At 46.1% G+C, this 19,655-nt stretch overlaps 1 protein-coding gene across 1 annotated transcript in view; it reads right to left on the reverse strand.

Moving 5' to 3' along the window:
- Positions 1-19,655, reverse strand: part of LOC142748943 (catenin alpha-1) — a 148,036-nt gene that overhangs the window by 108,370 nt on the left and 20,011 nt on the right. The window contains exon 3 of the mRNA XM_075856366.1: positions 12,052-12,247. Coding sequence (XP_075712481.1) covers positions 12,052-12,247 — 196 coding nt within the window. The remainder of the gene's footprint in view (positions 1-12,051; positions 12,248-19,655) is intronic.

The raw sequence follows: 19,655 nt of genomic DNA on the forward strand, positions 1-19,655 counted from the left end.
AAACCTACGACGCTCGTATCCGAGCGTTTTTTTGCCCGAGACCTTTGCATCAGATATAAAACCACAAACCACACCGAAAAACCGTGGATAAAAAAGCGCAGGCAGTTCAAAATCTGCCTCAAAATTCCTGAAGGAATTCTAAGGCTATGTTCACACTGAGTATTTTGCAGGAGGAATATCTGCCTCAAAATTCCGTTTGGAAGTTTGAGGCAGATTTTCCTCTCCCTGCACACCGATTTTCGCTGAGTTTTTCACTGCATTTTTCGCCCGCGGCCATTGAGCGCCGCGGGCATAAAACACAGCGAAATACGCTTTCTCTGCCTCCCATTGAAGTCAATGGGAGGTCAGAGGCGGAAACGGCCGAAGATAGGGCATGTCGCTTCTTTTTCCCGCGAGGCAGTTTTACTGCTCGCGGGAAAAAGACGCCCACGCCTCCCATTGAAATCAATGGGAGGCATTTTCGGGCCGTTTTTGGCACGCGGTTTCTGCATCAAAAAACTCGTCAAAATACTCCGTGTGAACATAGCCTAAGGCAGATTTTTTTCTGCCTTTATACACCGTTAGGAGCTGTTCACACAGAGTTTTTTTTACACACAGTGCAATTTTGCCACAGAAAAGCACATTGAAAAATGCATGCAATTTTTTTTATGCGGCTTTCGGTCATGCCGCAAAACCACACTGTGTGAATACACTTTAAGAAAATATTATTTTTTTTAATTGAAATAAAAACTCCCCCACACAACCCTCGGGAAGCATTTTATTTAAAAAAAAAACAAAAAAAAAACCTAGATAGAAGTAGTCCAACGAATCTACGACATATTCTTAACGGTCCAGCGGAACCGGCAAAACACAAAAATTAAGTTAGTAATATGAAAAATAAAAAAAAACAACTTACCTACAGCATGCTTCTGTCCTCTCCCCTGCGCCGCAATAGAAACTAGACATCAATGAAAAATAAATTTCCTTAGGGCATGTTCACACGGCGCTAAAAAAAACGAGCTCTGCAACCTCTTCATCGTTTATATCGCGGGTCAGGCTGTTCGTACACACACGCCGTTAGTTTATTACGACTGAACAATCATAATGATAATTGAATTGCCTATTTTAACCCGTTCCCGCCGCAGCCACTATTGGACCAAATGACAGAGCCTCATTTTTAAAATCTGACATGTGGTAATATCTTCGGAATGCTTTTACCTATCCAAGCGATTCTGAGAGCTTTACTTCAAAATGTTTACTTTTTTCAACAAATAAATGAGGAACAGCACCCCAACATTTGTAAAGCAACTTCTCTAGAGTACAGAAATACCCAACATGTGGTCATAAACTGCTGTTTGGGCAAGCGGCAGGACTCAGAAGGGAAGGCACGCCATTTAGCTTTTGTAGTACAGATTTTGCTGGATTGATTTCTCTGCACCATGTCGCATTTGTAAAGCTCCTAAGGTACCAGTACAGTGGAAACCCCACAAAAGTGACTCCATTTGGGAAGCTACACCCCTTGAGGAATTCATCTAGTGGTGTAGTGAGCATTTTGACCACACACGTATTTCATAGATTTCATTAGAATTGGGCTGTGAAAATGAAAAATTAAAATTTTTTTTCCACTAATACGTAGCTTTAGGTCAAAATGTTTCATTTTCTCATCAAATAAAGGAAAAAAAGCACCCGAACATTTGTAAAGCAACTTCTCCAGAGTACGGAAATACCCCATATGTGGTAATAAACCACTGTATCAATACACATCAGGGCTCAGAAGGGAAGGCGCGCCATTTGGCTTTTGGAGATTAGATTTTGTGGGATTGGTTTTTCTGCACCATGTCGCATTTGCAAAGCCCCTTAGGTACCAGTACAGTGGAAACTACACTAAAATTACTCCATTTGGCAAACTACACACATTGAGCAATTCATCTAGGGGTGTAGTGAGCATTTTGACCCCACAGGGGTCTCATAGATTTTATTAGAACTGGGCAGTGAAAATAAAAAATTACGTTATTTTCCAATAAAATGTAGCTTTAGCTCAAAATGTTTCATTTTCTCAACAAATAAAGGAGAAAAAGCACACCAACATTTGTAAAGCAACTTCTTCAGAGTAGGGAAATACCCCATAAGTGGTCATAAACTGCTGTTTGGATACACGGCAGGATACAAGGGAAGGAGCACCATTTGGCAGTTAGAGCACAGATTTTGCAGGATTGATTCCTGGGCGCGATGTTGCATTTACAAAGCCCCTGAGGTACCAGTACAGTAAGAACCCCTGAAATGTGACATTTGGTAAACTACACCCCTTGAGGAATTAATCTAGGGGTGTAGGGAGCATTTTGACCACACAGGTTTTTGCTGAACTTATTAGATTTGGGATGTGAAAATAAAAAAAATTAACATTTGTTTTGCAAAAAGATGTAGTTCTAGCCCAAAATTTAGCATTTTCACAAGGACTATAGGAGAAAAGCACCGCAACGTTCTTAAAGCATGCTCTCCAGAGTAAGGCAATACCCCATATGTGGTCATACACTGCTATTTGGACACACAGCAAGGCTCTAAAGGGAAGGAGCGCCATTTAGTATTTGGAGTGGAGATTTTACAAGATTTGTTTTTTGACACCATGTTGCATTGAGCTATAGTATCAGTACAGTGGAACCCCCGAAAAATTACCCCATTTTGGAAACTAGATCCCTCAAGGAATTTATCTAGGGGTGTAGTGAGCATTTTGACCCCACAACGGTTTTGCAAAAATGAGTACACAATAGATGTTGCAGATTGAAAATTGCCGTTTTCCACAGATATGCCATTTCAGTGCCCAATGCGTTGTGCCCAGCTTGTACCACCATAGACACACACCCCATAAATTGTTAAGCGGGTTCTCCAGAATACAGTAATACCCCATATGTGGTCATAAGCTGCCGTTTCGGCACGCTGCCAGGCTCAGTTGGACCACCATTTGGCTTTTGAAGCGCAGATTTTGCTTGGTGTTTTACTGGTATCTCAGCTTATAATGTGGGGGCATTTGTAAGCTGGGCAGAGTACATCAGGGTATATGTAAGCTGTGCGGAGTACATCAGGGTATATGTAAGCTTGGTGGAGTACATCAGGGTATACGTAAGCTGGGCGGAGTACATCAGGGTATATGTAAGCTGTGCAGAGTACATCAGGGTATATGTAAGCTGTGCGGAGTACATCAGGGTATATGTAAGCTGTGCGGAGTACATCAGGGTATATGTAAGCTGGGCGGAGTACATCAGGGTATATGTAAACTGGGCGGAGTGCATCAGGGCATAATAGGATGATGTAATAATGGGGTGAATGAATAATAAAATTAATAATCCATGGATTGGTGTGGTACGCTTTGAACCAATCCTTTATGCACAGGCCGGGTTTATTGGGTATTATACTAAATATCTGCGCTCCAGTATTGCCTAATCTTTGACTTCTTCACTAGCCCCATAAGCAGCACAAGGCCCTAAAGTTTCCTCATTTCCGCTGCATCTACAGGGTCCACCTGTGGGGTTCAGCAAATGATGATGTGGGGTATTTAGTGAAATTCTACTGGACCTAAAAAAATTAGTCTGGGCCGTCATTTAGCATCATTGCGTTTTGAGAGTCATAATGTGTTATTTTTCCGTTGATGGAGCTGTGTGAGGGCTTGTTTTTTGTGGAACGAGCTGTAATTTTTATTGGTTCCATTTTGGGGTACATGCGTTTTTTTTGTTTTTTTTTAAATCACTATTTATTCAATTTTTGGGAGATGAGGAAACCAAAAAACAGCAATTCTAGCACAGTTTTGTTTTTTTATTTTTTACAGCGTTCACCGTACAGTATAAACAACATGTTAACTTTATTCTGCGGGGCGATACGATTACAGCGACACCAAATTTATATCGTTTTTTTATGTTTCACTACGTTCCCACAATAAAAATACTCTTTTCTAAAAAAAATCATGTTTTAGTGTCGCCATTTTCAGACAGCCATAACTTTTTTATTTTTTAGTTGATATCGCTGCGGGAGGGCTTCTTTTATGCGTGACGAACTGTAGTTTCTATTTGCAACTTTTTGATCACTTTTTATTACATTTGGTTTGAGACAAGATGACCAAAAAAAAAAAATGCGGTCATTGTTTTTTGTTAAAAATTTTTACGGTGTACACCGTGCGGTAAAATAATGTGATATTTTTATAGATCAAGCCGTTCCGAACGCGGCGATGCCTATTATGTATAGTTTTTCTTCATGTTTTCATTTTTATTCTAATTATAAAAGGAGTTGATCAGGGATGACTATTGTTTTTATTAGTTAAAACTTTTATTTATCTATTTTTCTTTAACATTTTTTTTTACACTTACTTGAAGATCTGGTCTTCTGATCCCCGGTACAATACACTGCAGTATGTAGTGCAGTGTATTGTAACTGTCATTCTTCATCTGACAGTTAGCCTTTTAGGTCCTGCCTCAGGCAGGACCTAATAGGCTTCTATGCCTGGGTAACCAGGAAGCTTAGCAATGGCTTCCTGGTTGCCATAGCAACCATCGGCACCTGCGATCTCTCGTGCAGGGGGTTACAGAGGGAGCCCCCTCCGTCAACCACTTCAATGCAGCGGACACCATTGTCAACCGCATTGAAGTGGTTAAACGGCGGCGATCGGCGGTAACTGCCATCGCCGCCGTTGCAGCCGGATGTCAGCTGTGCATTACAGCCGACAGCCGCTGAAGATGAAGCACACAAAGCTCCTGTGCCCGCTTCATCTAAATGCACCGTAGATCAGGACGTAGTCACGCCCAAATGCGGGAAGGGGTTAAAGGCATGAAAAGAGCAACGAGTTAAAAGTAATATTTATTGTTGATACAAATCAATTCTTCCTACATAAACATAGTTGGTGGTGGTATAAGTACATTTAAATGGTGCTTGAAGTGACATTTACAATGCCTAGGGCAACCATGACACTACCCGCTGGGGAGGGGAAATGCCTTCCTAGTAATTGCTATGACGGAAGAGGTACTTCAAATTCTCAGAATGTTTTTTAAAACCAACAATTTGTTTGTCTGTAGTTTAAAAAAAAATCATTAAAACCACCAGTTTGAAAATGATGAAGGCTGAGATATCGGATCCGTGAAAAATGGTCCGAGTCTCCGATCCGAGGAAAGATAGAACATGGTCGTGTGCATGGGGCGTTAGGCTCAATTCACACGACAGGGTCCGAGTGTCAGCCGATAAAAACGTAAGTGTCGGTCCGTATTTCTCAGCCGTTTTGCATCCGTTCCGTGTATCCGTTTTTTTTTTTATAAATTCTTTTATTTTCACATTTTCACAAACATAACACGTTAATGGCATAAGAATATGCAATCGTATAGTACGTCGGCACGCAGGCCAGTATAAGTGTGCACTCTGAATGGTAACTATACAATCAGAAATATGTTTAAACAATAAATGAGACACACCCCATGCATCCTGGACCTGCAGACATGCACTAAAGCTCACGGGTAAACATATCCTAAGAAGAGGGAAGAAAAAGAAGAGAAGAGGAATGACAGAGAGAGGAAAGGAAGGGACGAGCTCCGTTGTTGTTCGCCATGCAGTAAAGACAAATCAAGAGGCTACGATATTCCTGAACTCCAGTGATGATTGGAACCTGACCCAATGATACCAAGTCTTAAGGAACTTGGCATGGGTACCTCTCATGGATACCGTGAGATCCTCCATCCTCATGATCTCCTGTATCTTATCAAACCACAAGCTGAGTGACAGCGCATTGGATTGTCCCCACAGCGCTGGAATGCATGCCCTGGCAGCATTCACCAGATGGCGGACCACAGAGCGACGATATGTGAACAGCGGAAACTCGCACAGATTGAGCAAGAAGAAGGCCGGTGTGCACGGGAGAGGGAAGTCTTTGAATTTGGAGGTGATACGCCACACCTCTGACCAAAAGGCAGTCAGCCTCGGGCACTCCCAAAAAACATGCATTATCGTTCTCACTTGGTCACCACATCTCCAACACAGCGGGGAGACCGCCGGAATTATGGCATGAAATCTGGAAGGCACCCTATACTAACGCGTTAAAATTTTAAATCCCCCTTCCTGATACCTGCTGGCCATGGATGATTATGTGTCATAGTGTACACTCTATCTTGTTGTTCAGCCGTGAGTGTGATTCCCAAGTCCCTCTCCCACTGGAGCAGATATGCAGGTGTGGAGAGGGTGGATGGGGAGAACAGTAGGGAGTATATTCTGGATAGTGAGTGATGCAACGAGCCGGTGCCCACGCAGAGGAGTTCAAACTGGGTTTTTTCCCGAGCATGTTCCGCAGGGTTAGGCAAGGACACAAGGAAATGTCTCAGTTGAGTAACCTGCCAGGGAGTGAGGGGGAGAGGGTCTGTCAAAGACGTCAATTGCGGGCCAGTCATCCAAGACTCCCCATGCAGGTAATGAGAGGCTGGACCCCTGCCTGACCGCAACCAGCTCCTAAATGGACCCCCCTCCCGCCCTGGAGGAAACGCCGGGTTACCCAAGACTGGGAACATGGGGGACGGAGAAGGGGAGATCTCTTTCCGGGGAAAGACCTTAGACGTAGCCGCCAGAGAGGGCCCTATCGTCGTGTGTTCTTCGCGCTGACAGAGGGGTATCCCTGCCCAGCCAAGGCAGGGCCTGCAGGGGGACTGCCATAGAAGACTGCTCCATCGACACCCATTGTTTGACCTCCATGTGGCGGAACCAATCCAGGATGCGCGACAAGTGCGAGGCCTGGTGGTAGGAGACAAAGTCTGGGAGCCCCACGCCCCCTTCACTCTTAGAGCGAAAAAGCGTGGAGCGGGCTATACGAGCCGGTTTCCTCACCCAAATGAAGCGGTGGAGTAAGGACAACAAAGTTCGGAAGAAGGTATGGGGGATGTGGATCGGTAGAGCCTGAAAGAAATACAAGAGCCGCGGTAGAATGTTCATTTTAAAGATTGCACATCTGCCGAACCACGTGAAAGTGCCCTTCGTCCAGGAATCCAAATCGCTCTTTACACGTTGAAGGAGAGGAGGATGGTTAACTGCATAAAAGGCGAGAGAGATCCCTGGAGAGCTGGTTCCCCAAGTATTGGAGAGAGTCTCTAGCCCACTTAAAGGAGAAGGACCCCGACAGGTCGTCTACTAGGGACTGCGGCAACGATATATTAAGAGCCTTAGACTTCTGATAGTTAATTTTGAAATTTGACAGTTTCGAATATCTACTCATCTCTGCCATGAGGTTAGGTGGGTGCGGTGAGAAAGAAAAGAAGGTCGTCCGCATACGCAGCAACCTTATGAGACCTTCCACCCACCGATACACCCGCTATGTCCGGATTAGATCGAACCCGACAGAGGAAGGGCTCCAGACACAAAATAAAGATCAAGGGAGACAGGGGGCATCCCTGCCGCGTGCTGTTGGAGATAGGGTACCATTAACCTTGACCCGGGCAGAAGGAGATGACTAGAGGCTCGAAATCCATTGCATCATGTGGGAACCCAGCCCGATATGCCGCAAAGTGGCCAACATAAAGTCCCAATTAACCCTGTCGAAGGCCTTCTCCGCATCCATGGATAGTAGCAGTGTGGGCAGAGCCGAGGCAGCCGCGTTATAAACCAAATTGCCCTAGTGGTGTTGTCCCTAGCTTCCCTAAGAGGCATGAAGCCCACCTGGTCGTAGTGGATCACACTATGGAGAAGGGGGGTAATCCTACGGACCAAGATCTTTGCCAACAGCTTAAGATCTACATTTAGCAATGAAATGGGGCGGTAATTTTGGCAGCTGGTGGGGTCCTTTCCTTCCTTGGGTATTACCGTGATGTATGCCCTCAAGGCATCTTGAGGGAGAGAGCACCCCTCCGTGAGAGAGTTATAGGCCTGTAAAAAATGGGGAGCGAGAAGGTCTGAGCAAACCTTGTAATACTGAATGGGTAGACCATCCGGACCCGGCACCTTCCCCACCGGAGAGTCCTTCAGGGCCCATGACCACTCCTCTGAGGAGATGGGCTCCTCCAAGGCAGCAAGAGCTTCCTGCGGGATACTTTTCATCCTCGAGGAGCGAAGATATGCCTCCATCTGCTCCCGTCGAATCCCCCCATCTGGAGAAGGAGAGGCCCGCGGGAGATTGTAGAGTGAGTGGTAAAACGCCAGGAAGGCTTCAGAAATATCCTGGGGGAAGTGCAAACCCCCAGCTCCTGGGACCTGTACATGGGGTACGTAGGTACGGGACCTGCAGTGCCCGTGCCAAAGTCTTGCCTGGTTTGTTACTAAATTCGTAGAAATGTCGCCTACACTTTACCAGGTAGGCCCTAGCCTTGGCAAGACAAAGAGAACGAACCTGAACACGCAACTGCCCCAGCTCCGCCCCTACCACCCAATCCTGGGAGGCCTTGTGGGACTGCTCCAGGAGGTGTATGCAGGATAACAGGTCACTCAAGAGGGCCGTCCGCTCCCTTTTAAGCTTAGATCCGATCCGAATGAAGGAGCCACTAATCACGCACTTATGCGCCTCCCAAACACTTAGCGGACCAACATCTGGAGAAACATTCGTGGCAAAATACTCCCGTAGGTCCCTGTGTATTTCCGAAGCCACCGTCGAGTCCTGCAGAAGCGAATCATTTAACCGCCACTGCCAGGAGCGAGGGTGGGCTGCTGGGAGACAGAGAGTGAGAGTAATGAGGGCGTGGTCCGAGAAGGTAATGTCATCAATAGAGACTGAGGAGAGGTTGGATAAATGGGAGTGGCGAAGGAAGAAGTAGTCTAGTCTGGTGTATGTGTTGTGGGGAGCCGAAAAGAAGGTGTAGTCTTTTGTCGTCGGGTTCATAAGCCGCCACGTGTCTACCAGTTGGTGTTCATGTAACAACCGACGCACCCGGCGATGTGCCGACCTGGGTAACGACGAATGTCCGCGCGAGGAGTCTATAGTCGGGTCCAATGTAAGGTTCAGATCCTCCCCTAATATGAGAGTGCCTTCCAGGAAACCATCCAACTCCGTCAAGACCCTTTCCAGAAAGGCAACCCAACCAGTGTTAGGGAGATAGTATGTAGCCAATGTGAACAATGTGTTAGCCAACCTACCCTTCACGAAGAGATACCGTCCCGCTCCATCCGTGCGAGTCTCCACGTGCTCCCATGGAAGAGAACGCGAGATCAAAATAGATACCCCTTTGGTCTTGGAGTCTGGAGAGGCACTGTGATACCCCTCCGTATAGTGAGAATCCGTCAACCGTGGAACGCTGTCCGCCCTAAAGTGAGTTTCCTGGAGAAACGCCACGTGCGGTTTCTTTTTCCAGAGAAGACGGAGGATGGAGGATCTCTTCTCTGGGATGTTCAGGCCCTGTGCATTCAGGAAAACAACCGTAATGTTAGACATGTGAAACCAAAGTGGTAAAACAGAGAGGGGGAGAAAGAAACCCCCGAAGACAGGGAAGAGAACCAAAAAGAGGGACACTACCGTCCCGCTAACAGCGGAGTACAAAACCCCTAAACAATACTTTGCGTATTATGTCGATCCCGGGAGAAATCACCCCCTGAACATGACACAACAGCGCGGAAACCTAGTGGAGAACGTAGAATGACAGCGGTGCAAAGAGGTGATCCCCCTGAAAATTGCCACTAAATTGAGACTAAGTTATTAAAAGCACAGAAGAGAGCAAACCGGAACCCCTGACTCAACCGGCTGACTATAACGGGTATTTGTAGATTCCCGACCTCCTACCGCGGGGCAGCAGAGAGGGAGGATGAGGATCCCTGAGACATGCCCCCTGACCCCACAATCAGGACCCACTGGCCCACATATATTCCCCTTCGGCCCGGCAACAGCCCCTCCCGCAGAAAACTGAAAAGAAAAAAGGGGGGTTAGACACTCATAACATGCAGGCCCCCATCGACACCCTCATGGAGACAGAGATATGCTAGACGTCTGGCCGGTCAGTCTCTTCGGGACGAGCGCGGTCTGGATGCCCGTTGCCCGCGAGGACCGTCTCTAGGATGAGGCAGAGAAGGGCGCACAGAGTCCGGGTAAAGACCCCCCCTAGGAAAGAGCGACAGCGGTGGCTCCGTCCAATCCGGGAGTCGCACTGGGTAGATCTCTAGGAAACAAAAGGCAGCTTCCAAATCCTCCGGGGAGCGTACAGCAAATGATTGCCCCTGGCGGCGGAGAATGAAATGGAAGGGATGTCCCCATCTATAGTAAGCGCCCGCTTCTTTGGTAGCCTCCAGCAAGGGGCGAATCATCCTGCGCATGTGTAGGGTCAGTCTGGAGACGTCCAGCAAGATGGTCACCTCTGCACCCTGGAAAGGAATGGCCCCCAGCTCCCATGCTCGCCGTGCAATGTCCTCTTTTTGTTTGTAAAAGTGCACCCTGCAGATGACATCTCGCGGGCGGTTACTTTCCCTGTTCCGTGGGCCTGCTAAGCGATGCACCCTGTCCATTTCAATGGCCGAATCACGTGGTCTGTCCATGAGCTTATTAAAGATATGGGTGACAGCATCATATAGCTCCTCGGGCGTCATAGATTCCGAGATGCCCCTCAGCTTTAGGTTATTCCGCCTCCCCCTGTTCTCCACATCATCCAGGTGCAACGAGAAGTCCCTCATTTGGGTAGATTGAGTGTCCAAAGACTGAGAGAGGACCGAGTTCTGGCGCTTCAATGCGTCTACCCGTGCGGTTAATGATCGTATATCTTGGGACACCACCCCTATGGCCCGGTCATGTTTCTCTTCCAGCCGGGAGAGGCGAGCATCTAAATCAGATTTTGTGGGCAATGCCCTCACCATTTCCCATAACTCTGCAAGGGTCCGTTCCATGGAGGGGGGGGGGCCTGTAGACGAAACAGTGTGGGGGTTCCCCTGGACAGTAGATGGGGTGAGTGGGCCCCTCAATATGGCCGGTGTGCCCTGGCTTACGAGTGGCCAATCCTCTGGAGGAGAGTGCAGGGGGACAGTGGAGGAAAATGGTGCCTGATCTGCCGCGCCTTTGAATGCCCGGCGGCCATGTTCCTGCCCGGACACATGTGGAGGCAGCGGGGGGAGGGGAGCCACGTCTATCCCCGGAGGAACCGACACCGCACCTGGACCTACCTCCGGGGACGGCGCAACAGGGGAGCGGTCCTGCAGGCCTCTGGAGGCTCCAGCCGGAGCCATGGTGCCGGAAGGAGGAGAATCCCCACGCGACGTCGGAGACCGACTGCGGCCTACAGCTGGGCTGGAGGAGGGCCGCGGAGGAGTCCCGTCGCGGCCGGATCGGAGGAACCTGTCCATTGATGTGGGGCCAGGAGTGACCGACTGCGACTTGCGGTGTCGACCTTTGGTCATCCCGCCGCTGGAGCAGGTAAGTGAGCCCGTGGTAGTGTGAAGAAGGTGATGTGTGTCCGGAGCTCCGGGTACACGCGTCCTTACACCGCCAACGCGAAGCCACGCCCCCCCCCCCCGATGTATCCGTTTTTAACGTCCGATTTTGACCCGTTTTGCGTCCATTTTTTTCCCTGTCCGTTTTAAAACGGATGAATTTTATTTGTAAATTTTATGCCACACACTGCCCTCAGTAGATAATGCCACACACAGCCCTCTGTAGATAATGCCACACAGACCCCCTTGTAGGTAGTGCCACACAGACCTCCTTGTAGGTAGTGCTAAACAGCACCCTTGTACATAGCCACCCCGCATAGATAGCACCCCCTCTCCTACCTTCTGCTCCAGAGGTCCCTGACTTCTCCTGGATCAGCATTACCGGCCACAGCAGCGGGGATTCCGCTTCAGGAGTAGGGGACCGCTCCTATAGGGAGCAACAAAATACCCTCCTCCTCCTCACATGCACTTCGCACTGTGAGAAGAGAGCGAGCGAGCGAGTGGCAGAATGAACGGCCGTAACTCCGATCACATTCGAGTGACAGCCGTGCTTTACACGGCCCCATAGACTTCTATGGTAGCCGTGCGACCGGGAGAACGGCCCAAAATAGGGCACGTTCCATTTTTTCATGACCCTGTTTTCAAAGAACTGCCATCACACAGCCGAGAATCCCTGCCGTGTGAATAGGACCTTACTATTAGACATGTTTACCATATGGGACAAACCTTGTTTTCGAACATCATCAACTGCTTCTATTAACTCTTGCTTGAGAAACTGGCTCTCCTTGGCTATCTTGTCCCCTTTCTCCAGGAAATTTTGAGTTGCTTGCTCAACAGATGCAGCCAAAACATGAGCTTTCTTAGAACGGCCTTTCTTTTTATTTGATGGTCCCTTATTGCTGGCATTAACCAAGGTTGTTACCTGCATAAAAATAATATTTATACAATTATGAATTATATTTAAAAAAAATGCTTCCTCTGATTTAAAGGGGTAGGCCACTTACCAAATATAAATGTTATATGCCCTAACATTCAAAATTATATTGCTCACTCATAGGAAGTCTCTGGAAATTGTGCCCCCGTTCAATCTGTACATCCCCCTGCCTGTGCTGTTATGTACAAGTCATAGATTATATATGATTGCGCATGAAATGGCAGGGGATGCTGTAGAGGCAGGAGACATATGATTCATCACGTGACCACTTATTCTATAATTGCGCTGTAATAGTTTACATGCTCCCCCATCCCACCATGCAAGATACCGATACGGTGCGTGGGGGTGCACAATTTCTAAAGACATTCTATGAGTAAGTGATACTACTTTGAGAGTAGATATTCAGGAAAACAGCACCACAGCCACAAAAAAAATTTCAGTGTGAAAGGACAACTCCTCAAACATGGGTGGTGCACGCAGTAAAGAATCCCAGGTCCAAGGGAGACAATCCATATGCAATCGAAGAAAGGAACTGCAGCACTTAAAGAGGCTCTGTCACCAGATTTTGCAACCCCTATCTCCTATTGCAGCAGATCGGCGCTGCAATGTAGATTACAGTAACTTTTTTATTTTTAAAAAACGAGCATTTTTGGCCAAGTTATGACCATTTTTGTATTTATGCAAATGAGGCTTGCAAAAGTCCAAGTGGGCGTGTATTATGTGCGTACATCGGGGCGTTTTTACTACTTTTACTAGCTGGGCGTTCTGACGAGAAGTAGCATCCACTTCTCTTCAGAACGCCCAGCTTCTGGCAGTGCACAGACACACAGCGTGTCCTCGAGAGATCACGCTGTGACGTCACTCACTTCCTGCCCCAGGTCCTGCATCGTGTCGGCCACATCGGCACCAGAGGCTACAGTTGATTCTGCAGCAGCATCAGCGTTTGCAGGTAAGTCGATGTAGCTACTTACCTGCAAACGCTGATGCTGCTGCAGAATCAACTGTAGCCTCTGGTGCCGATGTGTCCTCGCTCGTCCGACACGATGCAGGACCTGTGAGTGACGTCACAGCGTGATCTCTCGAGAACACGCTGTGTCTGCACTGCCAGAAGCTGGGCGTTCTGAAGAGAAGTGGATGATACTTCTCGTCAGAACGCCCAGCTAGTAAAAGTAGTAAAAACGCCCCGATGTACGCACATAATACACGCCCACTTGGACTTTTACTTTAAACACGCCCACTTGGACTTTTGCAAGCCTCATTTGCATAAATACAAAAATGGTCATAACTTGGCCAAAAATGCTCGTTTTTTAAAAATAAAAACGTTACTGTAATCTACATTGCAGCGCCTATCTGCTGCAATAGCAGATAGGGGTTGCAAAATCTGGTGACAGAGCCTCTTTAAAGAGGCTCTGTCACCAGATTCTCAAATACCTATCTCCTATTGCATGTGATCGGCGCTGCAATGTAGATAACAGTAACGTAGATAACGTCAAGCATGCTTGATAAAGACCCATTCATGGGTTGAAACGTTGCAAGTGTTTTTATGCTTGGTGAATAAATTAAATACACTTCTTTGGATTATGTTGAGTGCTGCAGTTCCTTTCTTCGATTACTACTTTGAGGGTACTCAAACACGTAGAAAATTTACTGCTAAGGAGGTTTCCCTTCTACATTGAAACGTATGAACTCCGCAGTCAACATCCAGAGCAGAATTTGCATGCTGCAGATTTCCATGCAGAAAATATTTAGCAGCATGTGGATGAGATTTTTTAAATTTCATCCACTTACCTGTAAGTCTTCTGCCAGCAAATCCGGATGGAAAATCTCCTACGTATGCAGGGGGCCTAAATATTAGGGAATATGACATTTTTAGGAAGTGGCCAACCCTTTTAATAGCAGAGCCAATGTACTTTATTTTTTTTTCTAAGACTTCTTTTGTTATCTTAGCCAACAACTGCCATTACTGGCAGATTATGAAATACTTAAATTGGTTTTCCAGCTTCTGACTACTGATGACCTATCCACCGGATAGGTCATCAGTACATGATCTGAGGGTTCCGACACCCGGGCCCCGCACAGATCAGCTGGTCCGGTGCCTCCGTGCACCGGACGTACAAGCCGGAAGCAGTTAGCTCCGGCCATGGAATAGCGGCCAAGCTGCAGCACTCAAGTGAATAGGAGCAGACCTGCAGTACGGAGCCAACTGCTTCCATGCTCCGTCCCTAGCTTTATGTGCCACAACATCCGGTGCCCGCAGGTGCCCGGAGCGGCTTATCGGTGCGGGGTTCGGGTGTTGGACCCGCACCGATGACATACTGATGACCTATCCGTTGGATACGTCATCAGTTGTCAAAAGTTGGACAACCCCTTTAAAGTGAAGCTAAAAGTTTAACAAACTTCTGACATGTTGTAGTGACACGTCAGAAGTTTTGTTTGGTGGGGGTCCGACTACTGAGACCCCCACCAATCGCTAAAACGAAGCAGCTGACGCGCTTGTGTGAGGCTGAGTCGCTTCGGCTTTTTCCGGAAATAAAATGTATCGAAGTACAGACCCATAGACTTTCTATTGAGTCCATACTCCGATACATTTTTTCCGGAAAAAGCCGAACAGACATGAAGCGGCTGAGCGCTCACACGAACGCTTCAGCTGCTTCGTTTTAGCGATTGGTGGGGGTCTCAGTGCTCGGACCCCCACCAAACAAAACTTCTGACATGTCACTATGACATGTCAGAAGTTTGTTAAAAATTTAGCTACACTTTAAATATTGATGGTGACCTGAATCCACACAAGGTCTCCATGACAACAATGTACGTGACAAAATCAGAAGAGTATGCCAGTTGTAGGTCTCAGTAAAGGAGTCTCAGGCTTTGGGCCTGTAACAAGTAATCCTATCTTAACATAGAAGTACTAAAAGCAACTAAAATTTTTTTTAAGTTACACCAAGTGCCTTTTATGTCTGATCATCTGTGAGGCTGGGTTCACACGACCTATTTTCAGACGTAAACGAGGCGTATTATGCCTAGTTTTACGTCTGAACACAAGGCTACAATACGTCGGCAAACATCTGCCCATTCATTTGAATGGTTTTGCCGACGTACTGTGCAGACGACCTGTAATTTACGCGTCGTCGTTTGACAGCTGTCAAATGACGATGCGTAAAATGACTGCCTCGTCAAAGAAGTGCAGGACACTTCTTTGGACGTTTTTGGAGCCGTTTTCTCATAGACTCCAATGAAAACAGCTCCAAAAACGGACGTAAAAAACGCTGCGAAAACGCCGCAAAAAACGCGAGTTGCTCAAAAAAACGTCTGAAAATCAGGGGCTGTTTTCCCTTGAAAACAGCTCCGTATTTTCAGACGTTTTTGGTCACTACGTGTGCACATACCCCAACATACAAACACGCATGTTTGGGGAAATCGGGAGGCATTACTATATCATTTAGGAGAGTTCTGCTGTGACTTCCCCAATAGAGGTGGGGGAGAACAGATAAGTTTTTGGGCAAAGGGGGTCCATGCATTTTTTTTTTTTCATTACTTTTATTACTTAAAGAGCCTCTGTCACCACATTATAAGTGCCCTATCTTGTACATAATATGATCGACGCTGTAATGTAGATTATGGCAGTGTTTTTTTATTTAGAAAAACTATCATTTTTGACGGAGTTATGACCTATATTAGCTTTATGCTAATGACTTTCTTAATGGACAACTGGGCGTGTTTTACTTTTTGACCAAGTGGGCGTTGTGGAGAGAAGTGTATGACGCTGACCAATCAGCGTCATACACTTCTCTCCATTCATTTACACAGCACATAGTAATCTTACTAGATCACTATGTGCAGCCACATACACACACATTAACCTTACTCAAGTGTCCTGAGAGTGAATCACCTCCAGCCAGGACGGGATGTCTATTCAGAATCCTGACACTTCGGTAACGCTTGTGTGAGATTCACAGAAAGGCAAGCGTAATACTGCCGACATACGGTCCGTATATCACAGATCGAACATGCTCGTGTGAATCCGGCCTTACTGCTCACACTGTGAATCGTGGACACACTTGTAGCAGCTGTTCACAGTATTACAGCCTCTTCCTATTGAAGTAGACTGTAATACTGTGAACCACCGCTACAAGTGCGTCAGCGATTCACAGTGAGGGCAGTAAAGGAAATTAAAGGGAAGCAGTGCTCGTACGAGCGCTGCGGACCACTTCAAAACAGCTGATCTTAGTAGCTGCCGGGAGTCGGGCCTCGACCGATCAGATATTGAGGACAGGCCATAAATTTTTGGCTACTGGAAAGCCTCTTTAACACCGCCAAAAAAACTTATGGAAATTAGAACCCCAAGGTGTTCATTTAACAACATATCAAAGATTTGAAAATATGCCATGTAAAATGTCTGCAGAATGTGGATGAGATTTGTAAAATCTCATCTACTTGTCTTGTACATTAATCTGCTACAGACTTCAGCTGCGCAAATGCGCAGGTAAAATCTGCAGTGAATCCGCCACATGTAACGTCACCCTAAGGCAGGGTTCCCACGGGTTGGATACGCTGTGTAAAAACAGTGCAGCATATCCGACCTGGAACCAGCAGCACCTTCCGTCCGAAAAATCGCACCACATTGGTGCGTTTTTTTTGGATGGAATTTCCGCTGCGGACAGCATGGATTAAAAAAAAAAAAAAAAAGCCGATACTTACCCCCTTCCTCTTCTCTGCGCATAGTCCGGCCTCCTACGATGACGTTGCAGCAGGTGATTGGCTGAAGCGTTCACATGGGATGAAACGTCATCCCAGGAGGCCGGACTGCAGGAAGAAAGAGCGTTTTGGAAAGTATGATTTTTTTTTTACGGAATTGCGATTTTTGTGGCGTAATCGCTTTGAATTTTGCATCCCCATTGAATTCAAAAGGGAAAAACAGGCAACAGAAAATCAACATAAACGCAGCATAAATTGACATGCTGCAGAATTAAATTCCGCAGGTCAATTTATTAACGTTTACGCTGCGTTTTTTTCCCGCAGAGTGGGCTTGAGATTTTCTAAATCTCATCCACTTTGCTGCTACGGTAAATGCTGAGGAATTTTCGCACAGAATTCCGTTGCGAAAATTCTGCAACGTTTAAGCTACGTGGTAACCCGGCCTAAGGTTGGAACTACATGGTTACTTTGGTCGCACAGCCAAAGATCACGATGTCCCAGAGCCTAAACCGCAAGTAATGGAAGTCAATGTGGTCGAGTTGTGACCTGCAAGTAACTGCGACACGACAGTTTGGAGTTCTTGCAATGGTCACGTGGCACCAACTTGCGTGTTGCGACACAACCACTTGCAATGTAGGCTACAGTACACAGCGATCTTTGTCCGGACGACCAAAGATACAGATATCCGTGATACAGCGGTCTCTAGACAGCTTTATCACAGAGCTCCTCACAGTAGGCGTGTAAGCGCCGCTGTTAGGAGCAATGTGAATGTTGCAACAGGTTGTCACAACGATCACATGACCAGAGACCACGACGAGAGGACTCTGGTTACAACTCCGTGATACAGCTGTTTAGAGACAGCTGCATCACAAAGCTAAATGCCGCTGGGGAGCGGCAAACCTGCTAGCTCTGCAGATTCAATCTGGTCCGTTATGCATCAGTGTGCTTTGCAAGTGGCAAGCGTTATTCACGCACTCGAAAAGCAATCTTTTTTTATTATCTTCAATTAAATTGATGTGCAAATCACGTATCGCACTTCAATGGGCGCGTTGGTGCGTGATAACGAACCAATATAGGACATGCAGTGAGTTTCACGCAACCGTCTCTCGCTGCGTGAGAACTCCTGCATGAAATTAAATCAATGGGTCCGTGTGCTGCGTCTGACTTCCATGCGCAGCACACGGACATTATTCACGTTCATCTGAATGAGCCCTAAACCTTTGAAGACATTTATTTTTTTTTACTAAAACAAAAGCGTATTTTATTGCAACTTTGTTATTGGTTTTTATTGTGAAAAAAAATGTTTTACTTTCTGAGATACAGCTTCTATGTATCCTGGATACAAAGAAGTTGTATCTTGCGCTAAAACCCGAATCCGTCAAGGATTCAGGCGACAGCGGGTCCTGCGTGTCTCTGACACGCAAGATCCACCTGTTAACGATGACATCAAGTAATATCCAGGATACATAGAAACCAATAACAAAGTTGCATTAAACACTAAAATAATAATAGTCTTTAAAAGGTTTATATAGCTTTTAACCACTTCCTGACCAGAGGCTTTAACCCCCTTCCTGACCAAGCCCATTTTCAACTTTTAGCAATGTGCCAATTTGTTCTTCTATTACTCTTCCAACCTACATGTATTTGGTCTTGGTTTTTCTCAGTACATGTTGGGCTTCCATATTGTGTAAAAAAAAAAATTATATATTTAACTTTTAAAAAAAATTAAAAAAATAAAAGGTAAAAAGGGAAATAATTTTTTTCAAAACATTAATATGTGATTTTAGATGATGTTTTTTTGCATCTGGTGCATGCCACTGGGTAAACACACCTGAATACATATTTGGCAACTTCTGCCGACTTCAGCGATACCAAATATCTGCGCATTTCTTACACGCTGGGCGCTAGGTAGAGCTTACAACGAAGGGTGCGCACACTGACTGTGAGCAAAATTTCCAAAGATGGCTTGCTGACGCCATACGACTATTGCAGATGTTGTGAAGGGTCAAAACACTGTCAACACCCCCAAAATGACTCTTTTTAGGAAATAAGACCCACCAAGGTATTCGTTTAGTTACATAATAGATTTTAGCCCTCTATTTTCTTCCAGACAATTTACTGACAAAGTCGATGGAAAAAATTAAAACTGGCATTTTTTTTCCAAATATGTGAATTCAGATGAGCTTTTCTGACATCTGGTGCATGCCCCTGGGCAAACATACCTGAATACATATATATGTATACCAATTATGTATGTGCATTTCGTACACGCTTGGGCGCATGGCGGAGCGGACAATGATTGATGCGCAAACTGGCTTTTAGAGACCAACTTTTCCAAAGCTGGTTCCAAAGCGAACTTTGTGCATGCAGCCAGTGTCGCCATGTAGCCCAAGCCTAAAAATGTACAATACATCAATATATATGATATGAAAGATATAGATAAAATGATAGGTAGATAGAAATATTAATAATCTTTATTTGTAAAACACAAAAAAAAAATTACAAATATTGCAACTTAGATATATAGAGATATTATAATCATCTCCTATATATTGATGTACAGTATAGTTCTAGGCTGGGGCTACACGACGACTTAGGCCACAACACAGGTCCCATGGCCAAAAATCGCTTTGTCCAGTAGCCTACATCGCAAGTAAAATTACCGTGACTACATTTACTTTCATTATTTGCCATGTAGGCT

This window comes from Rhinoderma darwinii, chromosome 3 (genome assembly GCF_050947455.1).
Source record: "Rhinoderma darwinii isolate aRhiDar2 chromosome 3, aRhiDar2.hap1, whole genome shotgun sequence".
NCBI classification, from domain to species: domain Eukaryota; kingdom Metazoa; phylum Chordata; class Amphibia; order Anura; family Rhinodermatidae; genus Rhinoderma; species Rhinoderma darwinii.